The sequence below is a fragment of the Corvus hawaiiensis genome, chromosome 8, assembly GCF_020740725.1.
Source record: "Corvus hawaiiensis isolate bCorHaw1 chromosome 8, bCorHaw1.pri.cur, whole genome shotgun sequence".
Lineage (NCBI taxonomy): Eukaryota > Metazoa > Chordata > Aves > Passeriformes > Corvidae > Corvus > Corvus hawaiiensis.
Genome location: NC_063220.1, coordinates 28194957 through 28220435, shown reverse-complemented (window position 1 = coordinate 28220435; position 25479 = coordinate 28194957). Strand labels below are relative to the sequence as shown.

Genomic DNA, 25479 nt, shown 5'->3' with positions numbered 1-25479 from the left:
GATGAATTCTTGTTGCCTGTATTTTTAATGGTTTGCTCAAAAGCTATCAGTGGTGTTCGACAGCAGAGATCAGTCACAGAAGATTGCTGTGCTGGCAGCACTCTGTGCACTGCGTGTGGCCCATCCCTGTGTGTGTTCCTGAAAAATGGCTCATCCCTGGGTTATTCATTCCCTGGCTAAGGAAATGAGCTCATTACCTATGCAAACGTACATGCAGGGATTCAAGTCCTAAACTGTTTGCCAAAGGATGTCAGACAACTGCTTGTTTTCATTAGGGCATGGAAATGACAGATCTGTGACAGTTCTTCTTTCTGCATTTTGAAGTTTTCATAAATGGAGAGAGAGAGAGGAAGGATTTCTGTTTATTTATAGCAAGGTGTAATCCTGTTAATGTTAATATTATTCATTAAAAAACTTCCTGAACAAAGGATATTTACCAGCCACAAAAGCAGTCTGTCTTTCCTTTCCTTACCTCTCTTTCAAACCAGATCATACCCCATTTAAATACTTCAGTAGAATATGACCAAATCACACTTCTTTCATCTAGCAAAATGACTTTGTCAGCTGTTAGTCTCCAGCATAAGTTCATTGTTAAAGGACAAGGTTAAGGCTTTGTGGGCGGAGTAGCTTGCAGCTAGGAAAATTCAAGAAGGAAGAGACCCAAAATAAGTAAAATCCTTTTTAATCTGTTGCAGAAAGAAAGAAAAAGACAGTAGAGGACAGGGAATCTCGATTTCTGCTTTGCATTATTTTCTTTGCCTTGCATCAGTGCTTTGGGAATAGGTAGACTTGAGTTAGAATTTTCTTGCCCGTATTCCAAAATTGCTGGCAAATGTTGCACAGACCTGCTTCCAGCTACCAGCCACCAACACCCAGGGACAAATGGAGATACATGAGAATTGGGGAACTGTTCCTTTCAGGGGAAGTTTCAAGAAACACTGCTGTTATGCAGCAAGAGGCTCAATGGCCAAGCTTGAGCAGCCAGAATTCAGACTTCAAATGAACAGCAAGTGGATGGTTTGTCATTGCACAAGACAAGGCTTTCCTTCAGTATTATGCAAATCAGCCAAATGTTTTTGAGATACTGATTTGTTTACAGTGATATGGATTGTATTCAGTAGAAAAAAAAAGAGAGCTTAATGTGTAGCTTAAGTGGCTTCTCCTAGTGTTGCAAGGCAGAAAACAGAGAAAAAGAGGCTGCTGCCAGGTGAAATAGGAACTTGGGGTCTCTGAATTGCCTGCTGGAGGTGTTTCTCTTTAGCTGCTGATTATCTTATCTGATACAAGGGGGGAAACCTTACCAGGCAGTAAGTCCTCAGCAAAATGTTAAAGCCACGGTAGTTTGTGTTAACTCTTGTTGTTAGTTTTGGCTGAGGCAAGGCAGGATTGGCAACAAGCTGGGACTGAATCCTCTGCTTTGAGTAGAAGAAGGGTTCTGCAGTCACCTGGGGGTGGCGAACGTTGAGGAGCCATTATGGATGCTTGCCCTGTATAGATCGCCTACAATGTTGTCTCGAGTCCAGAGCTTTCCTAAAAAGGTTTCAAGGTTAAACAATGCCTGTGCAAGCTGCCTGCTGCCTTGGGAGGGATCCAACAGCATGGAAATGTGTCTTGTGAGCCCTTTCTCAAGGTCATCGGGACAGGAGAAGGCAGGAAAGGAGTATCCCACTTGAGTACTGGCTAATTCAATCTGGTGATGATTCATGTTTTGTATCCCAGGATGGCTTGATATTTCATGTATTTGTTACCTTTTAATAGCAATGCAAAATACGTAAAATTGAATTGTACAAATCACAATGACAGAACAATAGCCGAACGAAATCAAAATACACTTCTCACTCAACCTTATCAGCCTTGGTGTTCTCCTGAAAATACCAGTAAAATTCATAACCCTGGGAATGTCTGTGCTCTACTTTAATGGTCTTTGAAAGCCTGGTGAAAAAGTAAATAGGCCCTGTAGCAATTCCCAAAGATGGCAAATTCATTTTTTTAACAAATGTAGTTAAAACAAGACTCCTGCCCTGTGCCTGATGAAATCAGTGGCAGTTTTGTGACTGGCTCCAGGAGCAGTGAGGTTAAACCACTGTTGTATGGCACAGTAAGGTGCAGATGTCTTCAATTTGAGAGCACCTTGGGACAAGGAATGAGCACCAGCCATAGCATCAACCGCCTTGGGGGAATTTTGACAGATGGTAAGAAAAACCTTCTTCACCTCTTGCTGCAACAATCTGGAACTGTGTGAGCTCCTGTAATAATTGGTGTGCTGTGCTGGCCTTCCTCTGAATCTTGCACTTTTTAAAATTAACAGTTGATAAATTCATTAGTCTGACAGAGATTTGGCTCCTTTATGTTCAGATGGAAATTTTTTCTTCATTTGTAAGTAAGGAGACTTACCTGTGGGAAAAGGATTAAGAATTCTGTATGTTATTTCCCAGATCAGTAGCTTTTCAATTATTTCAGTATGAGGTAAAAAACACTTCCAAAAACTGAAGAACTCTTCTTAGTTCCACAGTAAGAACTATATTTGTGTACATGTCTGCATGTATGTACAGATACGACATTTTTTGTTCAGACATTTTCTGTGTAGTCATTCCCCATCTGACACTTCCAGGCTGATATCTCATAGCAGCAGTGGCTTCCAGACCACTGCACTTCATGATGCTGTGGTGTGCTACCCTCCCATAATGCAGCTCAGCCTATGAAGTTCATATTCTCTTTGCCTGGCGAGGAAAAGCAACCAAAGCAGGTCAGGGTTTGGGCTCAGCAGCTGATGATTCATGCCTTCCATAGTTTCACATTTGGCACTATTTAAAAAACAAAAAAATTAAAAATCACCTTGCTGCACCAGCAATTGCTTTCACAGGTGCTGGCACTGAATTTCAGTTTGTGGGGAATAGATTCTTTGGGCACTCAGGATCTATTTCAGAAAACACTTTAACTTAACTGCAAGCACATTAGGATATCCAACTGTGATTAATGATCATGTTTTGGTATTTTTTCCTAGCCAGGCCTTGAGGCTGGATGGATCCTCTTAAAGATTTCCCCAGTCAGTTCTCAGCTGGCTGTTCTCGCCCCTCTGTGCTCTGCAGCACCGGCTCTGACGTGAGGGATGGTGTTTGGTGTGTGATGTTGTCTCACTCCGTGGCAGTGGAGCAGGGCTCTGTCTACAGCAACTCAGAGAAACAAATAGGAAACAGGATTTCCCCCAACAGGCATCTGATTTTTCAGAAATGACCTGTTGTAATGGGATGTACAGCTGAGCAAACCCCACAGTTTATACTGAATGATTTCACGCTTGACAAACACAGCAGGTGGGACCTCAAGCTCGCTTCACCTGAGCACCAAGCTGTACCTGGTTCCCTTTTCCTCTCAGGATTTACTAGAAATAATGTTCTTGTTAATTTTGTGCAGGGTGGGTTCTGGTAAACTGCCAGACCAAGAAACCTTGACCTTACTTGTTTGCTACAAACACTGCCAGCATTACACGCTCTCCACCCTCTGGGGCCTGGGAGAGCTGGTGTTTGGCTCCTGCTGCAACCTCGGGAAGATGTCCTTTCAGGAACTCAGCTCTTCTGCTAAAGTCTCCCTCTTCACGGAAACCATCCTTCAGTGACAACGTTGCAGCATATTTCAAAAGCTCTATCTGTCTGGAAATTCTCCAGTCAGCCCCTTACCGAGTGCTGTCGTCCTCCTCTCCCCCTCCCTTCTTAAAGCTTCCCAGGCAGATCCGTATCATTAATATTTCAGTATCAGCTGTACACGGGCATTGGCTACACTGCAGCACGCTTCATCAATAAGAGCCAGCAAGGGCTGTGAGCTTCACCACACTGCCTTCATCCAGCACAGGAGGAAGAGCAAAGGCAGAGCCTGCCAGAGAAGCCGAGTATCTGCTGAGGGTAAGGCTGCATCTCGCAGTCCCAGCCTTGACGGGCTTTTTGCTGCTTTTGCTCCCTCATTCAGATCATCCCAGATAATACCCTAGCAAGCAACAAGAATGGATGTCTTTAAGAAAGGTTTCTCCATTGCTAAAGAAGGTGTGGTGGCTGCTGCAGAAAAGACCAAGCAGGGAGTGACAGAGGCTGCAGAGAAGACCAAAGAAGGGGTAATGTATGTAGGTAAGAGAGAACTGGTTTTGATGTACTTTTGAGCATGAGCAGCTGCATGGATTGTCTCTGAGGAAGTCCGGGGAAATCATATTGTGGCTGAAGCTTGGGGGTGACTAGCAGGATGGTCTGGATAAGATCCTGGGCTCTACAGAGTTGCTATGTAAACCTGGAGTGCCACAGCCTCCCTGTGCCTCAGTTTCCCCAACTGTTAGGCACAGAAACCACTACGTCGAGGGCGGGGGGGGGGGGGGGGGGGAGGCAGAACGATATTAAGGAGCAGATGCTCAGGTGTAGGGTTTGTTTGACTATTCACTGATTGTTTGCAGGGTGAGTCAGACACTCTCCAGGCATCTGAGCACTGCTGGTCTCTGCCTCACCTCCACACTGGGAGAGACTCACTGAGGGGGTCCCTTAGAGGAGCCAATGGTGTTAGCAAGAGGGGATTGCAGGATGCATCTGTTTCCCCACAAACAAATGGGTTTATCCTGAAATCCTTCTCCTGTTCACCGACCTCTATCGTTGCCTGTGCACAAATTAACCTTGCTTTACAAGAGACGCCCAAATTCCTTTTGCCCAAAGAATAGGATCTGGAAAACAGCTTGCCTGATGTCCTGCCTAGAGATCTCTTTCACAGTTAATGGGCTGAAACCTCCCCTTTCAAGGTCACCCTCAAAACCCCCTATCTCCACTTATCTAGCACATGCAGTTATATGGCTGGATGGTCAGATATTCCAGATAATACAAACTCTAAAGAGTCTTAGGTTCCCAAGACTGATTATCTCACTGCTGATTACTGCATTTCACACAACTTCTTATTTTTGCTGGATGTGGGAGTGATTATTTTTGTAGGAAAGTTTACATGCAGACTCTTCCTGCTATCATACTGCAACATCCACAGCTGTACTTAGCTACTATATTTAAAACTGCTCTATTGCCAATAGCTACAGATATGTATTTGTACATTACAAATTAAATACAAAATTTGTATGTAGCAGGTCTGGCAATGTCTTCTTCTTGAATTTTTAAATACTTTATTATTGACATGCTGGAAACGAGTGGATGTAACAGTTCACATTTCAATTTGAAGCTGACCCACAAGAAAAAAAGGTAAGCAGCATCCCTGTAAACAACTGAACTAACTACAGTGAGTGAAATACCAGTCTGAGAAATGTCACATTTGGGTGTCACATTGTGGCATCATTACTGCTCCATCTGCTTCCAAATTTGAGTTGTGTTGGGGTTATTCAGAGTTTGTATACATAATTCCTCACATCTCTGTTCAGTCACGTTGTACATTTCCACACTGTGACCTGGTTTTCATTGTTGCACAGCCAAGAGGTCTCTTTATGAGATTCTAACCTTTTCAATAAAGTTTTCTACGAGTCTAAAACTAAAAAGCCATAAAACCTTAATCTCTGAATGAGGATCAAATAAGGGTCAAGGTGAGGATTAAGTCCTTTCTCCTTTTATTGGTTTGTTTTGCTGGTATACTGCTAGTTCCTGCCCTGTCATGCTCTGGACAGAGCTTTGCCTTGGCCTGCTGATTCAGTTCCTGTTTGGAAGCTCAGCCCTTTAGGGAAAATTCAGTCTTTCACAGGCAGGAAAAGTAACGGCCAGATGCTGATTAGCTCAGAAAATAAGGGTTTTGTTGTAATAACCAGAGAAGGTGGAGGCGTGGTATATTGGTTAAAACTGGAATGATTAGTATGTTGTTCATGCTGCCTTTTATCACTCTGTGCCACGTAAAGAGTAAATCAGAGACCTGAACTGTTCCTTCCTTGCTCCTTCCCTGGCAGAGCCCTATCCCAGCAGCTTCATCTAGAGCATTAGGTGATGAGACTTGAATTTTTGGATGCTAGGAGAGAATACTACTCTACTGAACCTTGGGGGTCTTTTGAAAACATCAGGAAAGGGGGCAAAATCCCCAGGGCCTAGGATGGATGAAGTGGATCCCTGGCTTTTATTCAGGTTTGTGTTAACTCATTGCTGACTCTCCAAGGAGGATTCCAAATGTCTGGGCACAACCACCACGTCTGGTGAGTCACTTGCTGCTCCCAAGGAGAAGGCAGTAATGCTCACTCAGAGGCATCTGTCTGGAGTGAACAGTGTCACTGGGACACTGTGGCCACCTCATCCCCCCCATCTGCTCCATGCAGGTTCAGCTCCCACAACCCATGCCAGAGCAGGAGATGCCTCCCTCCTGTGCTAAGCCTGCAATGCGGTGCTCCTGCCCTGCCACCGGCCTTGCTGAACGTGTGGGGTAGAGAGAGGGTACACAAAAAAGAGAAGGAGAAATCCTGTCTCATGGGTTGCACTTGGTGAAATCACAGTCTGCTCTCCAAATTCTAACAGCTTCTGAGTGTACTGAAGTGGTAGGGGATCCCTGTATACTTAATGTGGATCCAGCAGCTGGTTCAATGGGCTGTCTTTTTTTATTTGGTTTAAACAGGGGTGTAAGTGATGCTGAAGTTAATTCATTAATTTAATGCAAAGCTGCATCAGAGTATTGGGTCATTATAGTACTGTTTAGTGCTATAGTTCTGGAAGCCTCAACACAGAATGCACTGATAGTTTTCCAGAATGATTTTCGACCCTGTGTGTTGCAGAAAGCCCCAACACGCCGAGCTGTTTTTAAACTGAGTGATTCCTGCAGGACTTAATGCACATCAAAATATCCCTTTCTACTCTAGACCTTCTCCCAGTGCACAGCACTCCATCACCTCAGTCCCACCCTGGCGGTCCCAAAGCTCTTACGATGACTCACGGCACTCAGAAGAGGCAGGATGCATGAACTTTTAATTCTGTGTACAGAAGCTGCAGGCAAGGACTAATGAGGGAAATAAGATTGAGCATCAGGTGATTGCTTTCTGATTCAACAGATGCGGGTTGCTGGCAGCAGTGTGCGCCGAAAGGTCGGGTTTCATGCGGTGCATAATGGATGGGAGCCTGAGTCATCGGGTGTGGCTGTGCTGGGAGGATGAGGCGAGCTCTCTCCAGGCTGCAGCAGTGACTCTTCCCAATGACATTGCTTCTGTCATGAAATGGATTTGGATGTTTTCCTCCATCTGCATCCCTCCTTTCTGGAATTATTTTTCATCCACAAATATAGCACCTACCCACTCCCCTATCCCTGTAAAAGAATTGAGCCCAGATAGTCACCTTAAAAGTCAGGCAAAAAGCATAGAGGAGTGCAGCTCTTGTCACACTAAACGTGTTTACTGCAAAACTGAAAGGCATGAAAGGCTGGCACAAACCATGTCCTTTGCTTACCTATCAACTGCTCTTTGACCAAAAACCAGCAAAGGGCTAAGCTTGGGCATCTGTGTCTGATACGAGACAAGCTTGGATGTCAAATCAATATCGTGGCAGTCTTTTATTGGAATGGTACTGGGAGGGAAAACGAAGCAGGATGATGTCTGAATCGAACTGTGTGTGTTTGGCCCCATTCAAGGGCTCACATTCATGGCTTGAGACCTGCACCTGCTCTGCTCAGGGCTGTGCTTCTGCACACGTTTGTGTATCATGGGCACCATTATTTAATCCAGTTCACAGCAGTGCACATGTATCATGTACATCACTAGGAACTGCAGTTTACAGCAGTAACAAGTAAAAAGGTACAAAGAGTTCATCTCTTGAGCTTTAACACAGTTTGGGAGCGTGGAGTGAAATGTTGAGGGCATATTGTAGTAGAGCAGTTTTGTTCTGCCCCAGGCAAACATTGCAACCACCGAAATAAATCAACAATTGAGAATTACATTCAATAATACATAACGTGTATCAGGCAGAACAGAGCTGGGCTGGACCTGTTGTTATCAGGGCACTGCACCTGTTTTGCTTTTCAGGCTGTTAATGAGAACGAGCTGTGGGTTGTAACTGGTTTCTCCCACCACACCCATGGATGCTCCACTACTATGGAGTCAAAAAATCTGCTTGGTTGTTGTCCATTTTTATCATTTTGATAGGTGGCCATAGAAATCCTACTACTGTATCAGTATGGGAAACTTGCAGAGAACCGGTATAGGTGCAGATGATTTACAATATACAGTAAAGTGGGACCAGTGGAGTATTTTGGCACCTGTTTCTTTAACTTCCAACAGAGATACATTTGATCCTTTATTTTTTTAATGTGTAAAGCACCTAGTTACCATGGGGGCTGCCCATCTACCATATGAATTAACTTATCTGCAGCAGTATCAAGGAGAAGGGATATATAGCTGGTCACTTCAAGCGTAGAGGAAAATCAGAGAGATTAATTGTTCCTTAGGGCTATTTGTGTTGCATCCTGTTAGCTTTCCTGCATTGAGAACAGTGAGATAAATTACAATGTAAGCATACATATGGTGTATTTTCATAATTTGAGATAAAACCATCTGCTTGCTGTGTATTGCTGTGAGCAGGCACTTACAGCCTAGGCTGAGGCACCCAACTGGGAATCTAGTAAGTAGGTATGTAGTAGGTGGGTAGTGGTTCTGTAAATTCAGTCTCAGGTTCCTCCAGAGTCTTTGTTAGTGGTATAGAATGAGAATTTAAATGACCACTGCAGCCAAGTATCCTGCTGAAAGGCAGGGGAGAGTCACAGATGTGACTTCTTGTCTTGCAAGACTGAAGTAGGTGACATGTTACCAGGTGATTTTATTTGCAGTCATTTTTACAACTAGCTTAATGTTGGTTTACCACCACTCAACTGCTCATTTTGGAAATATTCCAGGGACAATTTTTCAGGTCTAGGCATCTCCAACTCTTGACACAAAGGTACTCATTGGCTTTATTGGGGAGGGAAGCTGGCCTCTTTTCTGGCTCTATGAATGGTTTGTGTCTGAGCAGGAGGGTACCAGCAGCACCTCGGTTCCCCACTGCACTTTCTCGCAACAGGAAGGCATCTGTGTCCAGAAATCAGGGTGTTCTTTGCCAGGCACACTGATGGATTGTGTTTCCTTTCACAGGCACCAAAACCAAGGAGGGTGTAGTGCAAAGTGTGACCTCAGGTAAGAGCACAGCCCGGGAGGGATGTGGAAATCTGTGATGCTTTGTTAGACCTCTTGAGAAGGCCATCAGCCCTGCCAAGGGGGAGGTCTCTGTGGGACACCACTGATCTGCCTGACTTTCCTGCTGATGAATGGAGGCTACTTGCCAGGAGCAATGGTTCAGGGTCTGGCATTTTCAGGGATATGGATGGGAGAAAATATTTAATCAGTAGACTAGGTCCAAAAAATTTAACAAAGGTTACTTGGCAGACTGGGATGATTCACAGCAATTTAGACATTTCACGATGTGAGGTGCACACAGACAGGATTTACTTGCATCAGATCCTGTCTGGCCAAAACTATGGTCTTTGGGAGACTCTTGTCGCACAGTCAGGGACCCAAAGGGTTCCTTCTAGGGTGTCCTAAACTCCAAGGCAGAGCAGCCATATGGACTGCCCTGAAGGAAGAGGAATGGATCCTTTCCCAAGGGGTATTAAATTAAACAGAAGGTACTCAGGAAGAGGTCATGCACAATTTGCAATGCAAAATACCTTATTTACACTGTTGTCTCTTAGTATCTGACAGTGAATTTTTCAGTCTTCAGTTGCCCACAAAGACTGACAGACTGCAGTGCTGCTCTCTGAGCAGCATTTTGTGTCAGACAGAAATCCTCACGTACACGATCTAAATTCAGACATGAACTAATCTAAAAAATCCAAACAAGGACTGCACCAGGGCTAATTTCTTCTTTTCTATCAATGCAATCATTTTATCATCCCAGGGAATTTGGCAGCCTTCTGGCAGTGTCTAGCTTGCTGACTTTCTGCTTTTGTTGAAACTGCAGTTGCTGAGAAGACCAAAGAGCAGGCCAACGTGGTGGGAGAAGCTGTAGTAGCCAGTGTGAACACAGTGGCAAACAAGACCGTAGAAGGAGCAGAGACCATCGTGGCCACTACAGGAGTAGTAAAAAAGGTATGTTTGTTTCTTCTGTCATGTGCAGGACAGAAGAGCCTTTGGATTACAATTAAACTACCTGCAAACATTTACAGTTAATGGTTTTACATATTTCATGAAAGGTTTTCAGCAATATCTGCTTTTGTATAATACCTAATATTATCATATAATGCCTAATATAGTCACAGAATCATTTAGTTTGGAAGGGACCCCTTGAGATCATCTAGTCCAACCCCCTTAGGTCCAATGAGAGAGGACTGTGTCCTACTGGGTTTTGAATCTCCATGCAAGGAGGCTCCACAATATCCCTGGGAAACCTGTGCCAGTTTTTGACCACCCTTATAGGAAAAAAGAGAATTGTTTTCTTCTGTTCAGATGGACACATTAATCACTGGGTGCCTGTTGTCTCTTGTCCCATCAGTGGGCAATGCTGGCAAGAGTCTGGCTCTCCATTTTCTTATGAATGTAGAAAAGCATTTTTCCCAGAGACTTGAGTAGACGTGTCTGGGCTGCAGTGAGCATCTGGACTGAGTCAGAGCTCTGGAATGTTCGTGGTGGGAAGCCATGGGAGCCAGCATTTGCCCTCACCCCTGTGCCATGCTGGTGGGATGTACAGGCTTGCTCTGGCCGTGGCAGCTCCAGAGGCAGCAGAGGGCAGCAGCAATTCAGGCACAGCCTGGTTCCAGCAGAAAGCCTGACCCTGCTGCTCTGCTTCGTGCTGGTTTGACAACAACGAAGTGCTTATTGATAAAGGCCGTGTGACCCAAATTGTGTACGGATTAAGCCAGATTCAGACAAGGCATCTTCTGTCCTCCAGCCTAATTTGACAAACAGGGCTGCTTCAAGTGAGGGGATTAAGGGGCATGTGAAGGAGCAGAACAGCTCCTTGGATGAAGGCAGTGTTGATCATTAGAGAAGATGCTTTGGTAACAAACAGCACCCATTTGTACAGAACGAGGCCAATACTTGGCAGCTCTTTGGTAAAACCGGGCTCTTTCCCCTCTTCAGAGAGTGTCATCAGTGCTGTTGATGGCCACATGAGCTTGATGAGTCACAACAAACCCAAACCCAGAATCAAAGTGAAGCCAGGCTGGCCAAAATTGTTTTAATTGTTCAGATAGTCGGCTGATTAATTTCCTGACCTGCACATAAACACATTGTGATGTGAAACAAAACTTCTACACAGCATATAAATCCTGAGAGAATAGCCTAACAAAAGAGGAGAACAGCAGCTACAAGTGACGCAAAATGTCCTCCTGAAAGCATGTGAAAAGGGCAGATAGGGGAGTTCTGCTAAGCCCTTGGGATAAGTTTAATCTCTATTCCCACAGAGAACAGCAGTTAGGCTGCAGGAGTGCAAACAGTGATTTCTAATTCCATGGGGCCAGAATATCCCTTCCTACCTTTTGACTGACCATGGGGTGATTGACCCAGGAGAGTGAGGAATTTGCTGATGGTAGGAATCCCTGCTGCAGATATCAAACTGTCTCCCCTCCAGCAAGGACTGAGCAACAGCAATCTTCTTCCCCTTTCCTCCTAATTGTGAACCCCACCTCAAAGATTGGCATCTACAGTTTACAGCTAATTTCAGAGTTTAAACGAGTGCAAGTTTTCCAGAGAGCGTCTAAACTGTCATTCTGCTGTCTTCCATTGATGCCTGACTGCTTAGACTTAAAATGGAGGTTGATTAAGAAATAAAAAATTAGGATGTGTCACATGATAAAGGGCAGAATAAACAGAGCCAGGAAACTGCTTTGGATACAGCATCATGGTGTCATGCCAAACAGCAGAAGTGGGCAGCTGACTGAAAACAGGAGGAGAAAAACAAGACAAATCACAGGAAAAAAAAAAATTCAGGAAAAATGTTTGTTTCTGTGAAAGAGCGTTCATCTGTTCTGCTAGTTTAGTTCAGCTTAGAAGTGCAAATCTTTTATTCACACTCACCCACCATACTTTAGCATCTAGCTAGACACCTTTTGGATCCAGCTAGACACAGAAGATTGAGCTCTGCATGCACACCGAGCACATCCCCACTGCTAATGGATAATTGCCATGGAGCCAAAGCTGATCCAGAGGGAGGGCCCTGAAAGGAGTGTAAGGAGTTGTGCTGGGCTCTCAGCACTGGATGGTTTTTCTCCAGAACTGCTCCTATCATGTTACACAATTTGCTAATGGAAATACATCCAGGGTTTGCCAATAGCAGCACCAGGCACTGTAATGCATGTGCGAGATACACTGGAGATACACTAAGAGTGATAAGATACAGCTTTTAAATGTTTAAACAGTGAATACCCACTGTCATAATCTTGCAATCCTGGAATCATCACAGGCATTTCAACCCCTGATATTCGAGAGAGCTGTTGCATCCAGTCCTGAGATGTGTTTGTGCTCCACACCATCCTCCTTCTTTCTAATTGCACAGAGCACTTGCCAATATCCTATTTGGGTTTTCAGCTATCTCCAGGGTTGTTCCCTGCAGTGTTGTTCCCTGGGCTGTTCAAAGTGCCAGGGATCTGTGAATGCATGGCACTGAGCACTGCTGTGGGGTGCCTCAGGGCTGGGAACTCGAGTGGGGAGGCATGTCCCCAGCTGACCATTCCCAGTATTAATATCAATTGCAGAGAACTTGTTGACATTTAATCTGTGCATTTGACAGCTGGGATCAGTGGCAGGCACACACTAGGAAAGAGAGGGGAGCTCTAAGGGTTTTGGGTTAAGTTTTGCTTGGAATAGCTGTAGGGTACTTGAGTTCTATGGCGTATCAAATGGTGACTTTGGCCATGGGAAAGAATTCAGCCCTTTGTTTCATCATGGCAGGCACTGGAATGTGGACGCCCTGGCAACCTGCTGTTCCTTACTGTCCTTGGGGGGAGCACTCAGAGCCACGCAGAAAGAAATGAGGCTGAAGTGATTCTACACCTATGGAGGGGTGCCAAGCACCAGATGAGAACAACCTTGGGTAGTGCTGGCACTGCCTGATAGAGCTTTGGCAATGACCTGGTCACTGCTGAGTACAAGAAAATATTCACTGGTTTGGGGGAGTTTTTAAGTATTAACTAAAAAATCTATAAATTAAGAGATTATAAACCCTCCACAATTTTTCAGATGCACAAAGGAACAAAACCTATCAATAGTGTGTTCTGTCTGTGGCTTTGCACCCATCCCCATCCCTGGGGTGGACATTAAGAGATTCCAGTGAGATAACCACCCACTAAATATCCCTGCCTTAGAAGTGGATTAATCTTTCGTCTGTATGACACAGCACAGAGCTTGCTGCAATGCAGACACCACGTGGCTGGGAACAAGCCCATGTACATACACACACTCTCAAAATGTCCCTCAGGGTTTGGAACAATTTCTCCAGTAACAGATGCTTCCCTACACCCTCCACCTAGATCTTCCCTTTAGATCTATTTGTCCTGTCAGTTTCTATGATTCAGTTGTCAGTTCATGACTCTGTCACTTTGAATTGGGTCTGATCTTTGTTTTACTTCACTCCATAAATTTAATGAGCGTTTGTCAGTTATGTGCAACTGCTGGGCGTGTTCGCTGGCGTTTCTGTGCACCTGATCTGGCGCACGTGGGCCGCACCCACACCATGGCTCACCTCTTTCATAACAACTGCACATCTTGAGTGTGGAAGGCTGATGTGCATGGCTTTAATTCCCTTCACTTACACCCTGCGACGCCTCTAACGCAAAGACAGTCGCACCCAAGGAATTAGAAGCAGGAACTGAGTGACCTCCCTGTTCAAGTTAGATTGGGCTGGACAACTGCCACTAGAAGAGAGCAACCAAGGGCCTCTCAGAAGCCACCAAGGGAAGAGCTGCTAAGCAGGAGGAGCAGGGAAATCAACAGCAGAGCTGCCTAACAATTAAGTAGAATAAATAGCTGAAACTTCTTCCCCTTTGTGTTCAAGCTTCCCTGTACTTAGTTGATGCAGTGATGCATCCCAGTGGTATCCTTCCACATCTCATGGAGCAGGGGAGACTGCAAAAGTGGCATGGAGTGGGGTACTCTCCCTACAGGCACTTTTTCTGTGCTTCCCTCTCAGTCTCATTAGTGCATGCAGGCATACATTTTCTCATGCAAAATAGCTGAGTTAGTGGCACTGGTGAAGCCTTAAAGCCTACAAGACCATGGATGTGCTTCATGGCTCAAGGCCGTATCCCAGCAATCCCATAGGATACACTGTTAAATATGTATTATTTGTATAAGCAGTCCCAGGAAACTGTCAGAATCTGGCTGCTGGATAGAAACAAAGCCACCCAAAAGTCTACCTGGATTTGTAGGGTAAGACTGGAATCCTGCATGGCCCTTCGTCTGTCCTGTTGGTGGGTCCACTCACTTTAATCAAGGGTTGACCCCTTACTCAGAGCTGTCAGCATCACTCTGAGCACACTCAGGCTGAAACCTGTCCAGGACAGCTCGTCCACAGGACCTGTCAGGCTGCCTGAGGTGTTCCAAGGGAGTGGTTTGGGGATGCTGCCAGGCAGCGTTGTGTTTGCTCCAGCACCCAAGGTCAAGAGCACTACAGGAAGCTGAACCTCTCCACCTTATGCAATTTATATCCCATTGAGGGCTCTTAAATTTGTAGCAGATTAGGCTGGCAGTGAACCTCTCTGGCTTTACAGCCTTAAAAGAATAGTAATAATAATAATAATGAAAATAATAATGAAATCTTGCTTGCTACTGAATTTGTTGAGATTTGATGAGTATATTCCAGCATCCAATATTTGGACTGTCTCTGTTATATAAGGAAGATAATCTTAGTAAGATTGTTTATGTCCAAATATTTGGGGACAGCAACAAAACTCCGGCTGGTCTATAAGATAATATAGACAAAAAATATAAATCCCACTTTGTATATGGATTCAGACAGCAGAACATACAAGCCAGTTGCTGAGGAGCTGAAAAAGGGAATTTCATAGAAACTGTGAAAATGAGAAATCTGAGGAATGAAATTGTAATTAATTTCTTTCAGTATTTCTGGGCTTTTAAAATCAGGTTTTAAAAAAACTTGTTAAAATATCTGAACTCAGAAGCCTATAGTACAGTCTGTTTAAGATCCCTTAGCATTGCACAGGAATATTTTTGTAAACAGCAGGTCTTAATTTGTTGAGTTTTTCATTAGTGATAGCTGAACATGTACTTATGTTTCATAAATCTAGTGAAATATTGTATTTTATATATATAGATCTTCTGTGGTGTATATATTCTGCATAAAAATATATTTTTAAACACACAAAATATTTTAAAACTTGTATAGTATTCCTGGAAGGAATTCTAAAGTCTTGTGTTTCACTTAACTATTATGTTCAAGTACTTCACTTTTCTTTCTTCACTAGCAAAAAAAGATTCAACTGCCCACCCAAAAATAAAAGAAAACAGCCCATAGCAAACTAAATATTTAAATTTTTTTCCATTTTAAATACTTTTTTCTAAGAAAGCACGTAATTTCTGAGGGGAAAAATTCAGCTTGCCCTTTAAGAGCAGGAGAAGCATTACTAGTTGCTTCATGGTTTCAACATGCCTTTCACTTAGAAAATGTTACCCCTTTTAATGAGGAGATGAGCACTGACAGGAATGGCAAAACTCTTGCAGTCCCCCAAGGAAGCTGGATTTTCACCCCTTCTTTCTTGCCCGGCATCGTTCTGTGGGTCAGTGTTATAGCTGGAGCTAATGGCCAGGAATTTCTGGCTCTTCATCCAAAGTGAAGACCCCTACACCACATGGTCCTGCTCTGTATGTTGTCTTCCTGAGCAGTTCTTAACACTCAGCTAACACCCAGCTGAAGAATGCAGCCCTTCCTCAGCTCCTGCTCCCTATTCTGGGCAGGGTGGAAGCGCGTGAGAAAAAGGCTGTGAGGCAACATCCCTAACATGGCCTGACACCTCTTCATCCTGCTATTGTGCTGGTTCCTCCAACACCATTTAGAAACACCCTCCAGAAACTCAGTTGCTTCCCTTTCTAAAAATAGGTGTTGATTTTTAGCCTTCTGTAGCGGTCTTGGCAGAGAGCTCGATCTAAGGGATCTAACAAGTGGCACAATAGCTGAACAGGGATTCTCCAGCCCACACATTGCTCTTGGATACAGTGTCCCGAGGGTGGTCCTGAGAAAGGTGTCCCTCTTCCAGGACTCTTTCCACATCTGCCAGAGCCGAGCTCCCTGCCCACAGGAACAATAGGTGGTCATACCCTGTAGGAAGATGGGGTGCACTGCACTGTTCCTTGTGTTCCTGCCAGCTATTCCCCAATTTTCCCAATGCACCTTAGGCAGTTGCCTTTGATTGACCGTCATGATTTCACACAGCAGCTGGTAACTCCACCTGCAAAACACGATGAAACACCTGCTGTTGCAGCTATTGTCAATGGCTTGCATTAGAGGTTTCTTTCCTTTCCACCTAACAATAAATAATCTGTTTGTAAAGCTTCAAAATACAATTTGAGGCTATTTACCTCCTTTGGCCTAATGTGCACTGCTGAGTTATAAGGTGTAGATATGCAAAGTGTAAATGTAAAGTGCTTTAAAGCCACAGGCTGGATCCTGAGGCTGAATGAGCCTCCATAAATTGAGAGTAGTGAGCTGTTTGCTGGCAGCAGGAGAGCTGACTCATTTCAGAAAGGCTGTGGCCGAATGGCTCCATCAGAGCAGCGGCCTCTCCTGAAGAGATACAGGTCTCCTTGCAGGAGAAACTAGCTTCTATCATGTGCAGTTTGATGTCATTTGGTTACCTGGGCTTTCTTAACACAGCTCAGGCTGGTACCAGCAAGAGTCATTTCAGCCAACAATGCAATGCAAGTTAAGGGCACGTTCCTTAGGAAAAGATGATTTATTTGTTCCTCCCAAATTTCTTCACACTGAAGGAGTCAAAACTCTGGTCTCAATGACAGAAAAAGAACTGATTTTCTGTATGAAAAAGACCCTAAACCAGGCTGTAAGAAATTGAATTGGCTTTTTCATAGATATCTGCTCTAACCAGTGGCACAACAAAAATGGATTTCAAGCAGTATCTGCCATCTATTAAAGCTGTTGTTTTGCTTGCATGTGTTATGCTCAACCCCATCTTGCAGTCTGTCTAAGATTAGGGCAGTGACTCTGCATGTGGCAGCAAGGACAAACATCTTGCTTGTGACTTGGCAGGAGGACCTGGTAGTGCCGCAGCCGCCCGAGCAGCCCAGGGTGGAGGGAGAGGGGGCCCCAGCGAGCACCGGCACGGAGGTGAGTGGTGCCACAGCCCTGCTGCCCCGGGTGCTCTGTGCCACACATGGGCTCCTTCTGGGTTACTGGCTTCCCCCTGGGAGGATCTCCCCTTTGCCTCCTGTGGTTATGGAATTGCCATGCAAGGAGCCCATCACTGTTCCCACTTTCCTGAGTTATTGGACAAAAACCTGAGCTCATCTGTTCTCACTTTTGCCACTTCCTTATCTTGGGAATTTTCCATCAGTGACAGATGGACAGATTGGAAACTGCTGCCTGAGTTGGGTTGATTTTGGGGTGTGAATGCACATATAAAAGTTAATGCTGTCCTATGGTTCTGTCATCACATGGAATAGCTTTTTCCTGGTTGCAGCCATGCTTTAGAAGAGATTTAGATAATGTTAGGTTTTTCTATAGATTTTTCTGTATTTAAATTCGTTCATTTAATTTTTGAACTGTTCTACTTGCAATGTCCTTTTGAAGCCCTGGGTCAAACATCAGTCTCTGGGCCAATTTGAGGTCTTGAACAAGGATGACTGGATGACTTTTTGTCCAACATGGGCAACAGGGGCAAACGCATCTCGTGTGGTATTTCCTTTACAATTTCAGTGTTAAGGCCTTTGTCTGCCCCATTCACAAATACTGCATGCACCCAAACCCCACAGTTTCCAGCCTTTCTGAAGCTCAGACTGTTTTCATGGTCCCCGAAGCTCCCAAAAGTCTCAGCTTGCACCTGCCACTCTCTGCCAGCCATCACCCCCCAACTGCCAGTCCCAGAAATGGGCCCCATAATCCCACTGGCTCCATGGCTGCACCAGTGCTGATGCCAGGAGCACAAAGCAGGACACGCCTGCCAGTGGAGCCGAGCCCCACCACGTGTGAATTCACACCCTCGTTTTCCCCAGAGATCTGGGTTACATCAGGAGTGTGTCTGGTTTCCAGAAGGAATGGATAATTCATTTATTTTCTGCATCACCTACGGTCTTCATTGTTTTCTAGCTGTTTATGGGGTTTTGTGTGGTGACTATCAGCATTGATTTTTCTCCTAATTTTATTTATATATGTTTTTCACTGGAAATATTTACCTAATTCTGTTTTCTTATCTGTCTTCTCTCACAGGGTGAAATTGAAGGTGATCCATCAAGTTAGGGAATTCTAGCTCAAAAGAGACCATTCCAAGAGCATACATGAAAATATTAGCTGACACCACAATAGGAAAATCCCACTGTCCGTAGACTAACTACATGCAGCTCTGTAGTCTTTCACTTGCCTCATAAACCAGTCCTACAGTATATGTAAGCCAGACTCTTCTAATTGTAAGTAAAGTGCAGGTGTGTACTGGGCTGTGTGTCTTTTCCAACCTCCCTCCTGGCCTCCCAGTTGCTTTGTATATTTTGGTTGGACTCACTAATCTGTGTCTTGCATCCTTATGCACTGGCACTTGGGATCTCTAGGCATTGTGGAAATTTTTTTTTTTTAACTAATAAAAAGTGTTTGAACAAGTTTTATTGTCTTGTCAGTTTTGTTTGCACGTTTTAGATGCTGATCCTTCCAAACTGATGCATTCTTCCTGTAAAAGTGCAGTATTAGAATACAGGGATCTCAAAACTGTAAGGGCCTTAAATCATATTGTAAGAGATGAAGAATCATGAGAAATTGTATTCCTTAAGTCAGTACTGTAGGTAGTCTGGCTTTCTGTCTCAGGGCTGAAAAACAAATATTTCACTTTTTAAATACTTGCCATGTTTAAGAGAGAATGTGGGGGGGTGATACTGGATGAAAGGAGGCCTTTTAAAGGAATGTGAAAGTGATGTTGAGCTCAGTTTATTCTGTTTGCACCAGACAGCTGCCCTGACATCCGGGGGTAACAAGCTGCCAGAAGGTAATTGAAAACTGTGATGGGCACCAACCGACCTGATCAGAACTGCACTGCTGCTGGCAGCACGGGCAGGATTGCTGTGAAATGTGTGAGTGTGAGGGCAGGTGCCAAAGGAGAATCTCCTGGTGCACCACGAACACGGGGCTGGTATCAGTTACAGCACTTGGTCAGGCTGCAGATCAGCTGCTGAGTGAGAGCGGCAGAGACCTTCCACATTCACCAGGGTAGAGAGCAAGAAATGTTGCTCATTGCTGTAAATAATGGGCTAAGTTTAAAGCACATCAGTAGTTACGGGTATAAAAATGGATTCTTTTATTTACCTGCAGGCAGAGCACCCACGAATCCAGAAGAAGCCAGTGTAAACTGTTGAGATTTAAACTGCTTCAAAATCAGACCATTAATCTTCATTAAGCTGCTTAATGATGATGACCACGGAAGGTATTACAGAAGAGACTTGCTGTGGCATGGAAGCATCTAGCAAGTGTGCTGGCAGCCTCTCTCAGGCATAACAGTATGTGTAAAGCATTGCCTTGCAGAGACCACAGGATTTCCATCCCAGTGAGTCTTTGATCTCAACACAGAAAGGGAACAAAAGAGCCCTAGCAGGGGTAACAAGGCCCCTCAAAGGAAGATGTATCTGGTATGTGCATACTCTTTTTCTGATGTCCTGCAAAACATCTGCATTTAGAATAACTAAAATTGAGGCCAAGGTAAGAGGACATAAAGAGGTACTCATGCCCAGCAGCAGGAGGCTGGAGTCTATTCTCAGTGCTCACTAGAGAGAGACAGAAAAACCTTTTGCTCAAAAGCTTTGCTTTATGGGGATACAAACAAAAGTGTTTTGCAAAAAAAAGGAGGTGAATGCCTTCACTATGTAGGGCATGTGTGGGAGGGAGGAGCGGGCTGTAACTCAGAGGAGGAGTAAGCTGCTCCCCAAATGCCCATCTCTCAAGCAGGCTTTGCCTCTGGTTCCAAGGGCTTAAATCAGGAGAGAATGATAATTACTGAGCTAAGAGTGCCGGGACACATCTCTGCCACGCTGAGCTACATGGCTGCTTGGGAGGGAGGCATGCAGCACTCTGTGTTTCCTTCCCTGGGGGAGGGAAATTGTTTTACCAGTATTTACACAGCTGTGTCTGGAACTGTGGGACTGAAAACACTGCTCAACTACTGCCCAACATATGGGCACAAAAGTGTCTGAATGTTTCCTAAAGATCTGCCTCTGCACTTGCCTGCTTCTCACACGGGAGAGCACTGCTCTGGGCCCAGGCTGGACAGGCGTTCAGCACTTCCTTGGTGCAGTCCCTGCACAGGCCTGGTCTAGTCCCGTGGCAGTCAGAGCCTAGAGAGTGTTTCTGCATCTTGCACAGGCAACCACAAGTCTCGGAGACAGACACCAGGACATGCAGTTTCCTCCCATATGAGTAGCCTGTGTCAGTGAGGGGGAACAGGGTAGTGCTGTGCCCATGCAATGGCTCAGTGAGCCTCTATTTCCTCGCTGTCCCTTCCTCAGACTGGCTGTCACCCAACTGGAGGGAGCAGAAGCCAGAGATCTGAGCCACCCTTGTCAGAGGTAAGAATAGTGAAGACTTGTTTCCTTCTGAAGTAGAAGGGTCTTTCATAAAAGAGACAAAATATTGTCTATTAGTTATTCAACCAAAGTTTGTTGTACATCTGTTTGGTTTGTTGCATGGAAAAGAAGTCCGTGCTTTCAATGAGTATTCAGGCAAGTGTAACAAGAGGTGATGGAAGGAAAGTGAAAAGTGGAGTGATGGAGGAGATGCTTCAGAAACATCCCACAGAAGAAGGTGCTTTCACTACAGAAGTGCTGGCACCCCCTGCCCCAGGTAAATGCTGAGGGAAGCAAACGTTAGCAAAATCATTTTTTGCTGACAGGTCATGGTCTGGGTGATCAAGTATTTCTTTCACTCATCTCACCCTGTGAATTGTTTAAGTGGACTTTGTACATGTGATACCACTGTCACACAAGCTGTTAACTTAATCCCACTGCGGTGAGACAGCACCCAGTGCCAGGCACAGTGTGGCCACCAGTGACGTCCCCAGTGACGACCCTGGGCACTCGCACTCTGACCTCTGAGGGGATCCAGTGAGCCAGGAACAGCTGCTGCCAAGTGTTGCATCAACCTTGCCATACAAGTGGCCAACAAAGTGCTGAAAACCACTTTTTCCCCTTGTAACAGCAAAACTTCCTTACCATGTAAAACTGCAGTTAAGCTTTATTAAGTGATTTTTTCTGATAGACCTCGCAGCCTTTGAGAGCTCCCCCCAGTTACATCCTAGCCAGGGGCTGAAGGGCATGCAGGGTCTGATTTTTCAAAGATGTCTGTCTGGGATGAAGAAGAGGAAGCAGTGGCTCTCTACAGAATATCCCAAACAGCATTCCACTAATTTAAATGCAGATCAGGTAATAATACACTTAAAATCCCACTTCATTTGAAAGTCCTATTTTTGTGTCTGCATAATGCATGCCCTAAAACTGAACTCACAGAGCACCCAATTAAAAACTGAAGGGCTGTTTTTTTAATACTGTTCTCTATAAAACCATATTCTCACCTCTTTGACACATTGAAACTCGGCTTAACTGTTTCATAAATGCCCTGAAACCCTACCAAATCACAAGAAGATACTCCATACTGTTAACAGCATAGCAGAAAAAGCTCAGATTAAAACTGAGCTTTCTGAATATCAGCTCACACAAGTTTGTAGCAGCACAGAGTTTCTCTGTCAAGCTTTGGCACGCGGATCCCAGCATGAGAGGCAGCTCCACTTCTCCACCCTTCCCCTTCCACTAAGCCCACGTGGGGTGGGCAGCACAGCTGTGTGCCAGAAGAGCGGAGCCACAGCACTCCTTCCTCTCAGTGTGCCTAGAAAATATACACAGCTCTACTGGAGACTTTACATTCAAGCTCACATTCTCAGCTTTCCCAGCCAGCCGCTCCTTGGATAGGACCAGTTATTTATTTCCTCAGTTCCATGCCAGATTTTAAGGTGGGAATCAAGCCTTGCTCATCTTCCTACCCTTTATAAGTTAAAGACCTGGCAATTTTTTTTATTTGTAGTTTCTAGTCCTGAATCTGCAGAATATCATGAGACTCCACAGCAATCCCAGCATTTAAGCATGGTTTCAGGTGCTCCAGAAGGCGGTAGAAACTTGACACTTCATCTGGATGTTACGGCAAGATTGAGAAAGCAGAAGGTAAAGAACTCCATTTGCACTGGCCTTATGTTGACCTCATGCTTTGAAGCAGAGCTGACTGATGATTCCTGGAGGACGTTACTACCTGTGTAAAGGATGAATCAGTTAAACCTACTTTTCTCCCAGAACTGTATATCAACATTTGAACTGAACAGCTAATTTAATTAGAACAACTTTAGTTTGATCTTGTAAATGACTAACATATGACTTAAAATAATTATTTCTATTTATGAGCACACCATTGCATTTCTTAAAACAGTTCTGTTTCATGATATAAACATCACATCCCTTCCACACTTGTGTCAGTCTCTTTTAGCAGCTGCAAATGCTGAACACAGCATGCTTCGTAAACTTCTGGAGTGATCTGAGTAGAACCTTTTAGCCCTGACACATCATTGCATTTGCCTTGCTGATGGACACCAAACCTGTCTATAAATCCCAACCCTTGTAAAATTAAAATTTAAGAAAACTCAAATAAATTTCAATACTTCTTAATTAACCTCACCCATTTTCATGTGTAAAACATGTAAAACTCTAGCTCTGATTAATTACTTCTCACCTTCATCAAGTAATAAAACAGAAGGGTTCATGTCACTGATATATGAGAGGGTGCTCAAAGACACCACAGAAGATGTCTGAAAGGAAAGGAAACCAGAACAATTTCTAATTTCCCTGTGGTGCTTCAGATTTAACTCACAGCTTTTTAGGCTGCATGTTTGGAGTTGCCATTTCCAGGGCCACAGGTAGTGGAGCACTCCTAGCACTTAAGGAACCAGTTCTGGGTTTCTTTTCCCCAAACTGCTCATCACAAGCAACAGACTGTGAAGGTGCAGAATGTGGAGAAAAAGCCCAAGGACTCAGACACAGAGAAGGGTGTCAGACAAGTTACATGTCAGAGGTGAGCAGATGGTGCTTCTGGGAGTGTGACACTTTTTAACTTTGGTCCAGGCCAATGTCAGCGATGCACCCCGGCATTACCAGGTGGAGTGACTTTTGGAATAGTCTGAAATTCCGGGGACACCTTGGCACGTGGCTGTGCCTGCACACTGTGGTACTTGCCCCAGCTGGCATTAACCAGGATTTCTACCTGCAATCTCAGCAGATACAAAGAGCTGAATGGAGCAAAAGTCCAAACTAACCTTCCACCCTTTCAAATCCTCATTTTTGAGCACTCTGATTTAATCAGCCACCTGATGCATGGATTGTTGGTTCCATCATATGGAATAAATACTATACAAATGTCCCTCTTCCCTCTGCTCTGGGCTGCATTATAATGATCATGCCATGTCAATTTGGGCAAGGGTAATTTGCTCACTTTTCTTTTTTTTCAGTTTGGAATCAGGATAATGATATTAATGCTAAGGATAAGGTTACATTAGATAAGAAGTCATGCTGTCAGCAGTGTGGGTTTACTCAGGAATTCATGCTACCTAATGTTTTGAGCAGGACGTAAAGCAAGCAGTGGCACAGATCAGACACCCCTATTGAGTCCAAAGTGCTAAACAGAGATTTCCACTTGGAAGAACAATAGTTGGAGCTGGGGAAATCTAGGTAGGTACCAAAGCAAAATTAGAGAACAATATTTACCTGAACTGATTAGGAGTCTATAAAATATTGCTCCAATGTGGTGCATGTTTAATGCTTGATGTAAGCATGTGTCAGTTTTAAATTCTTTTCCAAATTCCTGGTGTCCCTTTCAGGCAGACTATCCCAGCCAGTACCTGCAGGGATCTTGCACTGAAAACCCAGCAGTGGAAACAAGCTGGGAAGGCAGCTGGAAGGTATTTGCTGCTGAAGCCTGGGCACACCTCCTCTCAAACTGTGACAAGCTGCCTGGTGGATTCCAGAGAGCCTCTTCCTTCCTTTCACTCACACTCTGCACAAAGTTAATCTACCTGGCTAGGGAGCTGAGAACAGCTGAAATCCACCTTTTTGGTGTGGCTTTGCTGTAGCTGTGTTGTCAGGTTTGGGCAAGAAAAATAAGTTGGTCTGTGTTAGGGATTTGATTCAAAAAATGTCAGAGCTCCACAATACTGGATGTCTTTTTATCTGAGTTTTTGCAAATTCAAGTAAGAAAATCATTCCAGGAAAGAAATCAGCAAGGAATCGAAAAAGATACCTGATGTGAATGTATAATTAAAAGTCTAATTGACCTGTTGAGGGGGAAAGAGGATTGCTGTTTGAAATAACAAAGGAGTGGTGCAAAAGCTGACAAGAGCTCTCTGAAATGACAGGCAGAATAGGAGCGGCAGAGGAATGCACAGAACCTTGTTTTCTGTAACTCTTCCTCCCTTGGGTACTAATGAGGTCCTAAACTTAGGAGAACTGTCCGTGCCCACCCTAGTTCATCTATGGCATCTTGTTCTCATGCCTGTTTACCAACACAAATCTTTACTCAGGAAGACAAATATGGGTATGAGTGTGGCCATCTGAACAGAGACACTTTGTACCCCAGAAAATGGCAATGAGGAACTCAGACCCCACAAAACCGGAGAGTCATTTGGCTCCTGACTCTGCCAATAGTTTATTTGTAAAAAGTACCTTTATACTGGGGACTGATGGCAGGAAATATAAACTCCAAAGGCTAGTGGAAACCTGGGAAATGCCAGAGGTTAAGGCCAGAAACTTTTATTAATGCGGTGATGCTAGGAAAGGAAGGGACTTTAAAACATAATTTCTGAACTAAGAGAATCTTACCACAAAGCCACATTAGGAAAATGTGGGTTTGTTAATTTGGCTTCTTTTTTTTCCCTTCCCCTGAGAACTGCTAGTGCTGGCACTGGTTACCTGTCTCACCCAGGCAAGGCCTTCTGTGATGATGGGATTTGCAATCCACCTTAAACAGGCAACTGGAAAGATGACCAGATTAGCAGTTTCTTATAAAAATACACATAAATCACAACTCTCACCATCCAACATTATCCCACCTGACAAGAAAGGGAGATTGTGACTAAAACTTCTAAAAACAGAAACAAGTTTGGGCTTGTTTTTGTTCTCATGAGGGTCTGCTCAGGGACTGAAGGAAGGAGAAGGAAGTCAGCCCGGCGGGGACGAAAGTTGGCCGTGCCCACACACTGCACTTGAGTAGTTTTCCAGCAGTCTGTAAAGCTCAGTCCAGTGGCTTTCCTCTGCCTGTGATGGTGGAACAGGTTTTTTTT

At 44.4% G+C, this 25479-nt stretch overlaps 1 protein-coding gene across 1 annotated transcript; it reads left to right on the top strand.

Annotated features, from left to right (window-relative positions):
• Positions 1–3660: 3660 nt before the first annotated feature.
• On the top strand, positions 3661–18728 carry SNCG (synuclein gamma). The gene is made up of 5 exons (XM_048311776.1): positions 3661–4115; positions 9050–9091; positions 9915–10042; positions 17169–17246; positions 18345–18728. Exons 1-5 carry the CDS (start codon positions 3995–3997, stop codon positions 18372–18374), a joined length of 399 nt encoding a protein of 132 aa, XP_048167733.1. The 5' UTR covers positions 3661–3994; the 3' UTR covers positions 18375–18728.
• The last annotated feature ends 6751 nt before the right edge of the window (positions 18729–25479 follow it).

Excerpts from the sequence above, each read along its gene's own strand:
- SNCG (XM_048311776.1), top strand. The coding sequence starts at position 3,995 with ATGGATGTCTTTAAGAAAGGTTTCTCCATTGCTAAAGAAGGTGTGGTG. Across the intron at positions 4,116-9,049 it reads AGAAGGGGTAATGTATGTAG|GCACCAAAACCAAGGAGGGT; the intron begins GTAAGAGAGAAC and ends TTCCTTTCACAG. Across the intron at positions 9,092-9,914 it reads AGTGCAAAGTGTGACCTCAG|TTGCTGAGAAGACCAAAGAG; the intron begins GTAAGAGCACAG and ends TTGAAACTGCAG.